This window comes from Erpetoichthys calabaricus, chromosome 3 (genome assembly GCF_900747795.2).
Source record: "Erpetoichthys calabaricus chromosome 3, fErpCal1.3, whole genome shotgun sequence".
Taxonomy (NCBI): Eukaryota; Metazoa; Chordata; class Cladistia; order Polypteriformes; family Polypteridae; genus Erpetoichthys; species Erpetoichthys calabaricus.
The window spans coordinates 242,764,627-242,773,548 of NC_041396.2; the positions used below are offsets into that span (position 1 = coordinate 242,764,627).

General features: G+C 35.3%; 2 protein-coding genes across 16 annotated transcripts in view; both read right to left on the bottom strand.

Annotated features, from left to right (window-relative positions):
- themis (thymocyte selection associated) overlaps nt 1-2,840 on the bottom strand; it is a 127,337-nt gene extending 124,497 nt beyond the window's left edge. Inside the window, exon 1 of the mRNA XM_028797915.2 lies at nt 2,599-2,840. Within this exon, the coding sequence (XP_028653748.1) occupies nt 2,599-2,695 (97 nt within the window). The 5' untranslated portion in view covers nt 2,696-2,840. The remainder of the gene's footprint in view (nt 1-2,598) is intronic.
- Nucleotides 2,841-4,573: 1,733 nt separating this feature from the next.
- The window catches only part of ptprk (protein tyrosine phosphatase receptor type K), a 615,224-nt gene continuing 610,875 nt past the window's right edge, over nt 4,574-8,922 (bottom strand). For all 15 annotated transcript variants that reach the window (XM_028797925.2, XM_051924122.1, XM_028797923.2 and 12 more), the window contains 2 exons: nt 8,863-8,922; nt 4,574-5,761 (listed from right to left, as the gene is read on the bottom strand). The exon at nt 8,863-8,922 is cut by the window's right edge and continues 76 nt beyond it. In XM_028797925.2, coding sequence (XP_028653758.1) covers nt 5,708-5,761; nt 8,863-8,922 — 114 coding nt within the window. In that variant the 3' untranslated portion in view covers nt 4,574-5,707. The remainder of the gene's footprint in view (nt 5,762-8,862) is intronic.

Genomic DNA, 8,922 nt, shown 5'->3' on the forward strand with positions numbered 1-8,922 from the left:
AAGTAAAAGGACGTTGGATAAAAACAACAGATTGGTGTACAAAAAGCACCAGTGCAAGTAGTTTAGGGTTAAAATATCCAGCATCTAGCTGATTAAAATATAAAGCAGATGTTTCATTGAAAAGAAGATATAAATGTCAGGAGACACCTCAAGAGGACCGGATATTAACAGCAGAGAATGTGGCACAAAAGAAATGGACATTTTAGCTGACTTCAATGGTTGGACCGATCAAAATAAAAGTGAGACCATTACCCAAACACACAAGTAGAAATCTGACTTTAAGAAGCCACTCATCCATTTTTGGATTCTTCTTTTCCCAGTATGAGATTTTGGGAAGTCAGTACTCCTCTTTGAAGCACACACAAATTGATCAAATGCATTCCTTCACTGGGGACATGTTGACACCTCACTCTCTAACATCAATTATTCTAATCCGCACTTCCTTGAGATGCGAGGGAAAACATAAAGAGACACGGAGAGAGAACCTTTATGACTAGGCTGAGCACGGAATACGGGCTGGGTGCCTGTAAGGCTGTTACTAACTGCTGTGTTCACCCTCCTGGTTTCTTTACCTCCCAAAATGTTTAAATCCAATCTAAACTGCACATAGAAACTTGAGAGATCTGGCGTCAACATGCTCATTACTTCTTTTTGAAAACTGATTTCCATGTTTTATTCTTTAAGATCATGTGTGCTTATTGAAAACATTAAAGATAAAAACAAACAGGATTACCATTTATGAAGCAGAATACCTCAGTTGGTCTAAAATAAAAACAAGAGAGAACTCTTCCACAGGTAGCCTCCATGGTCATTTGAGACTGTGGATAAATCGCAATTTTTTTAGATTTTTAAAAGTGAGCCGAAGTCACTGAAAAACACACAATATAAGAAGCTGCTCAACACAGTTCAGCAGAATATAGGTTGCACGCATTTTGTTTAACGTTTTAAGGAAAAGGCCAAAAAAAAAAAAATACTAAGGAGAAGAGAGGGCAATTTGCATTTTCCTGACAAAGCAGCGAGGATGGTGAAAAACATTGGTAAAACCAAAAATAAACACGCATCAATGATGAAATTCAGACAAGTAGAGGCAAAGAGAGACAAACATCAACTGACACTCAAGAATCTGGTTTTCAGTTTTTCTAAGAACACAACCAGCCAACAGCAACACAGCTCAGCTTTACAATAAAACCATTGTAAAGAATTTGCTTAGTGTGTCACTTTTCTATTCTAGATCAAACTGTTAAATATAGATAAGTCTGGGCCTGTGTTGAAAGAAAAGCACCAAGGATGACTGGACAGCCAGATAAGTATTGGCCCTCATGTTATCAGTGCTGACTGTGCAGGCCCAAGGTGTGCAGTATATTAAAAGGAATTGTTCCAAACATGATAAACTAGTACCTCATAGAAGAACAACTAATATGGGTAGGCTGACCAGGTTGTCATAGTCCCAAAGCAGAACTTATTCAAGGGATAAAATATGTGAAAATATTTTGGAAGCATATCAAATCAAAAAGACTACTTTTTGGAGTTTTATCCGTGCTGAAAGATTGCAGTAATGCTATGTATGCTGCACAAATGGTTTTGCAGGGAAGCCCAGGTGTCAACTTTAAAAAGTCAAATCCTGATGGTCTTTTGTGGGTCTGTAGAGATTCAGTTAATAGTAATGGGCAAAAGGCTCTCACTGCGCCAGAAGGTCACATTCAGAATTAGGCCAAAAAGTAAACTGCATTCTTTTTTCAGTCAAAATGACATCCTGAGAATGTTGCCGAAAATAAGGATCTGTGATTATTAAAAGAAAAACTAAATCAAAAAGAAAATAATAAGTAAACTCAGTATATGCTAGGCTTTTTAATGCAATTATTCATTCATTTCTTAGAAAGGCTCCATCCTCAGTGGGGTTTTTTATTTTTCCCCAACAGCATGGATGTGCTGGCGCCACAAACCACGTTTGTTAAGTATTTTGCATACATTTAATAAAATCACGCTTAATTATTTGTAAATTTAGTTTTTAATCCTTATGTACACAGCAGGTATTGGCTGGTTGTTCAAAATAAAGAGAAATTTCTAAAGATACGCATTATTCCTTTTTAAGATAAACTAATTTATTGATTTTGCAAACACCAGTGCAGTCCTTTCTTCCCAAAGTCTATGTGCTTTTTTTTTGTTTACAATCGCTATCCCTTTATTGCCTAATGTGTCTTTCATAAACATATACAATACTTTGAACATACATTCTTACAATTTCATATTGTTTCCAGTGCAAGCCATAATGCTAAGAAACTGTGCAGACTGGATAGTTTGCCTCTTTAGTATAATTAAAGTTAATAGCTTCTTAACTCTGAGCCATTAACAAGAACTGAAGAACCGATCTATAGATGTTTGTGCACAACTGAGAATTTATTGAAAATAGAAGCATATAAGAGGACATTGCAGCTTAAAAGCACAGTTACCATTACAAGGGTAACAGAACAAAGATTTCTGTAAATAACAAAAGTCCATTGTTACATACAAACTTATTTTTCCATTTCATTGATCAAACAATTAAAACACAATAGTCTTCATAAGAAGGAATTAATTGTTAATTTGGAAGTCACTTACCTTGAAAATAGATCCCTGACTGAATCTGTATTATTCTGGGAAGAGTTTTGCAATCCAATGAAGAAATAAACTGCTCCAGTGACAAAGCCATTTTCATGAGATGATTTTCTCAACAGTATATGCTTAAGAAATAACCTGCAAGTGAAAATACCTTTAACCTAAAAAGATATCAAGCATTTTCTGATTAATTATATTTATGTCAATGTGAAGACTGATGCCTTTCTCAAAGATGCTGCATTGTACTGAATGCAGTCAGTTTTTGCTTTGTCTTAATTGACATTGTGGTCGAAGAACACTGCTAACATACTCCGGAACTTGCAGAGAATCAAACAAACCACAAAATGAACAAGATAGCAAGAAAAGAAGGCAGCTTTACATGCCTGTATGCTTTTTTAAAAATGTAATTTAAATTTAAGACAAGTGTATAGAACAAAAAAAAAAATCCTACTTTTGTTGGAATCCTTTCAGAAAAAATGGCTTTATCAGCTATTAATAAGTTTCAAATGTGAAATACTAAGAAAATAAAATAATGCCAACCTTGTTTCTAGCAGATCTTGACAGAGATCAGGTTAACGATTCAGTTCATCTGGACAAAGTTCTTAGTTCTATTCTCTGAATAAACTTTCTAGAATATTCAGAGATCAGAATGCACATTTAGACAACAAACAAAACATCTCTTTGCTTTAGTTTCTGGCAGAAGGGAAAAAATAAAGAAAATCAAGTTTTAGCAAACATGCCACCCACATATTTTAAGTATGAATCTGCAAAACTGTATGCAACATCATTCAATGTGAACTAGATTGTGTGGGGAAAAAGAAAGTAGGGTCTGCTCTAATGATCCAATCCACAAAGAGGTTTCTGGTGCCGCTAAGTATTCAGTTTAAAAAATGCTAAAAGCAAAAAAAAAAAAAAAAAAAAAAAAAAAAAAAAAAATCCTACATACTGCTATATTTCTGTACATTTTAGCCAATTATGCAGTTAAATTAGGGCCAGGCAGATAAGAGAAGCTCCTGCATGTGTTCATACAACTAACTTTTACGTTCCGAGTAGACTTGTGGGATTTTTGTATTAAATTAATTATAGCCTATTAATTATAGTCTATTCCAGCATTTTCTTATCTTTAAAATCAAATTCTCCCATGACTTTTCTCATATATTAATATTCATATTATATATCTCCCTGACCTTTAAGTATAGTATCTGGCACCATTTGTGGCCCGCCATACCACAGACAAGCAATAGGTTAAAATACAGGAAGGAAAAAAAAGTGAATTACAGAGGATGAGAAATGAGGACAATTAAACAAAGAAGAAAGTGTTTTTTTTTTTTTTTTTAATCAGTCTGACTATTAACTAATAAAAATAATAGCAAAACAAAAAACGGCCAACACACTCTTGTGATGCTGACGTCAAGGCATGAACTCGCTGTTGCTGTAATTTTACAATATATGGCTGCTCCTTCTCACAATTAATCCAGACATGAAGATGCAAAGGTTGTGCTGTGTGCTCAAATTGGTTCCAATAAAGACCTGCAGGGCCAAACTGGAGTGCACTGATATCAACAGTCTTTGTTAAAATGAACACTTTCTGTCAGTGCTACATGGCACAGGATGGGGTTCAGCCTTGCTTAAGCCTTTAATACAAGATGCATCCTCTCTAAACCAAATAGTAATTTCTGCAGAAATCTTTGATCATGTTTATATTTAAAACGCTTTCAAGTTAAAATAGTCAAAAGTATATTAATCATCATAAAGTCTAAAGGAGAATGAAGAAATTGGGAAAATTCAGAAACTGCAAACATAGCCCACAGAAGGATGGATACTAGTTTTGAATAAAATTTTTACCTTTATTCTGCCCCGACTGTCTAATTTAATACATATACAAAGGCATTTTCAAAGTTTGATGTCCAAATTTAACAGTACAGTTTAATGCCAAAGGAGGTGGTAAACACTGAAAATTAAATGTTATGAATCATAATCAAAATTCAAATTTTTTTATTCAAAATTTTTTTCATACAGTCAAAAGCCAACAGGGATCAACATCAAAATAAACATAACTGGAACAGCACATTTAACAACATGGTTTCTCTTTACATACTCCATATATGCAAATGCTCATCAATACCTTTCAAGTAAACTTGGCTGTTTATTTGTTCTTATGAAATAGTAAAATTCAAACAAGCCTGGAACAAGCTGGATTTGAACACTGAACATACCGTATATGAATTTTATTTGTTCAGACCACATAGATGTCTGTATGAAAATGACATTTGGATGGAAGAGAGGCACAAGTGTCCTTCCTTCGTTAGAATTTTATCTGCAAGGCTAAAGGTCAAAAGCATTTACATAAAATCAAACCACAGTAACAAGATGTGCAGGTATAAACTCTTGAAGAGTGTACCTGCTGTGCTGACATACAAAAAATAAACTACATAAAATGTTAACATTTCTTCCATTACAGCAAATAAAAAATTCAGTACAAATAAGCAAACTTAAAATTACAAAGGATTGTTTCTCCAGCCTTCAAAAGGGAATGTGAACAAGCAATAAATACAAACAATGTGCTTTGTCCATATAGACATATTTACACAAAGTCTTTGGCTTATGATTCAGATTTGCTACAAAAAAAAAAATATGAATCAGCCATCATTGCACATTACAAATGTTATTATGCCAATGTTACATTGCAGATTTTTTTTTCTTTTTTTAAACACATTTACAATTAATCGTTCCAAGTCCTCATTTTGTGTTGCCTCCATTGTTTTAAAAAAATAAACCAACAATAACATAGAAAACATATTTACCCATGCAACAATTTGGCTTTAGTGTTGTCTTTTACAATGGCCGCACATAAAAAAATAAATTTAAACCATAGCAAAGCAAATACCACCCTTAGCAGGGTTTTAATCATGTGGCACTGAACACTGCTTGATACAATGTATAGACATTTACAGATGAATTACATTATAATTCCCAGCATATTAAGAATGAATATCTAATGCTTCAAAGCGAAGGTCCATTTCAGGGACGGCCTCCCTCATTCTTCAATCTTCTTGTAATCCATATTCTTATACATATCCAATGCTTTCACTCTTTCCAACATCTCCCCAAATTAGGATGATTCTAAATACTCCAGGGCCAAGTCATAACAGAAACGGTACTGCTCCTAAAATAAAAGGAGGTCAATACCATGGCAATTAGTGTCACTTGCAGCCTTAAATGTAAACTGGGTGTTCCTCATCACCGAAATTGCCAGCATTTTGCTTTTGGCACAAGTATGGATCTTGAATCTTATGAAATCTATGTCCTGAAAATACTTGTGCATTATCTGAACAATTCTCTGAGAAATACAAGATGCCACAACCCCTTTCCCCCAACCCAATTAACTGCAAATCAAGTAAATTCATGCTAAATTCTGACAGACTACCATTAAAATATCACCTTACCATTACACTTAGCTTGACAGCACATACTACAAGTGGAAAGCTATACTCCAAACATGGCATGAGTAATAAAATAATAAAGCTGTACAACGTATGCACTTCTCTAAATTTAGGTCTTCCTAAACTAGAAATTGGGACAGTCAAAGAAAGGCAAATAGGGGAGAAAAAAAAAGTGGTCCTGCCTTTTAAAAAATATGTCAAAAAGAAGTGATAACTAGAGGTGGCAGTTTAATATACAGTATAATGGTTTTAGAAAGTTTGTGTCCTTTACAGTTGTCTTTCTGCATTAATTTCACATAAAATATGATCAGATTTTATTATACATCAAACAAGTAGAAAAAGAGAACACAATAAAACAAACACAGAAATGTTCCTGAAAACAATGTATATTGCTGATATTTTCTAATTAGCACAAAAGACAATACATTTAATCCGTCATTGGCAGGATGTATAAAATTATATAGCCAAGTATCTTAGAATGCATTAACTCAGGTTACAGTTAAGGTATGCACTATTAGTAAAGACATGACAAAGGAATGTTTTCAAATTACACACTCCCCACATTAAAGGCTCCCATCAACATTTAACATGTCATATCTTTTCTAGTACATAACTTGCTATTGTAAATCTTCACCCCTAAAAAGGCACAAATACCTTATGTGTAAATACTCCACATAAGTTATGTTCTCATCGGTCTGTGGAGTGTGGTACTATAGACTGTTCTTCAAGAATCAGCTGCTATGACAAACAACAACAGTGGTGTGAAAAACTATTTGCCCCCTTCCTGATTTCTTATTCTTTTGCATGTTTGTCATACAAAATGTTTCTGATCATCAAACACATTTAACCATTAGTCAAATATAACACAAGTAAACACAAAATGCAGTTTTTAAATGATGGTTTTTATTATTTAGGGAGAAAAAAAAATCCAAACCTACATGGCCCTGTGTGAAAAAGTAATTGCCCCCTTGTTAAAAAATAACCTAACTGTGGTGTATCACACCTGAGTTCAATTTCTGTAGCCACCCCCAGGCCTGATTAATGCCACACCTGTTTCAATCAAGAAATCACTTAAATAGGAGCTGCCTGACACAGAGAAGTAGACCAAAAGCACCTCAAAAGCTAGACATCATGCCAAGATCCAAAGAAATTCAGGAACAAATGAGAACAGAAGTAATTGAGATCTATCAGTCTGGTAAAGGTTATAAAGCCATTTCTAAAGCTTTGGGACTCCAGCGAACCACAGTGAGAGCCGTTATCCACAAATGGCAAAAACATGGAACAGTGGTGAACCTTCCCAGGAGTGGTCGGCCGACCAAAATTACCCCAAGAGCGCAGAGACGACTCATCCGAGAGGTCACAAAAGACCCCAGGACAACGTCTAAAGAACTGCAGGCCTCACTTGCCTCAATTAAGGTCAGTGTTCACGACTCCACCATAAGAAAGAGACTGGGCAAAAACGGCCTGCATGGCAGATTTCCAAGACGCAAACCACTGTTAAGCAAAAAGAACATTAGGGCTCGTCTCAATTTTGCTAAGAAACATCTCAATGATTGCCAAGACTTTTGGGAAAATACCTTGTGGACTGATGAGACAAAAGTTGAACCTTTTGGAAGGCAAATGTCCCGTTACATCTGGCGTAAAAGGAACACAGCATTTCAGAAAAAGAACATCATACCAACAGTAAAATATGATGGTGGTAGTGTGATGGTCTGGGGTTGTTTTGCTGCTTCAGGACCTGGAAGGCTTGCTGTGATAGATGGAACCATGAATTCTACTGTCTACCAAAAAATCCTGAAGGAGAATGTCCGGCCATCTGTTCGTCAACTCAAGCTGAAGCGATCTTGGGTGCTGCAACAGGACAATGACCCAAAACACACCAGCAAATCCACCTCTGAATGGCTGAAGAAAAACAAAATGAAGACTTTGGAGTGGCCTAGTCAAAGTCCTGACCTGAATCCAATTGAGATGCTATGGCATGACCTTAAAAAGGCGGTTCATGCGAAAACCCTCAAATAAAGCTGAATTACAACAATTTTGCAAAGATGAGTGTGCCAAAATTCCTCCAGAGCGCTGTAATAGACTCATTGCAAGTTATCACAAATGCTTGATTGCAGTTATTGCTGCTAAGGGTGGCCCAACCAGTTATTAGGTTCAGGGGGCAATTACTTTTTCACACAGGGCCATGTAGGTTTGGATTTTTTTTTCTCCCTAAATAATAAAAACCACCATTTACAAACTGCATTTTGTGTTTACTTGTGTTATATTTGACTAATGGTTAAATGTGTTTGATGATCAGAAACATTTTGTGTGACAAACATGCAAAAGAATAAGAAATCAGGAAGGGGGCAAATAGTTTTTCACACCACTGTAACATGAAGTCTCCAAGGCTAAAAGCTCACCCTCAGGAGGTTGAGCAGACTGTCACCATTTATGTTGATTTTTGGAGATGGCATTTGTGAGGAAACAAAGAGGCTTGTTATTGTCCTTTTGCCTGGTAAATAAATATATTTTTCTTTGAAACATGGTAAGTTACAACAATATTTCTAAGCTGTCTAATTCAGTTGATTCTTATGAACGTAATGCTTCAAATGCAAACGTTTAGGTTTCTCTCATATGCAATTTCAGCATCATTCCTCTTTCTATGGGTAGTATATTCGTGTTGAAAATCCCAAATTGTGTGGAAAAATATTTTAAAAGACAGATTACATATATGATGTCAATCCTGGCATAAATCCATGCTGAAACATTATGCTTCTATTATATTAAATCACTGGGAACAATTACCAAGGAGGAAGCTAAATAAGAAATGATGGAAACTCACCGGACTTTCAACCATGTTTGACTTGCTGTTCCGGAGGCTTTTGACAGCATGGAAAACATC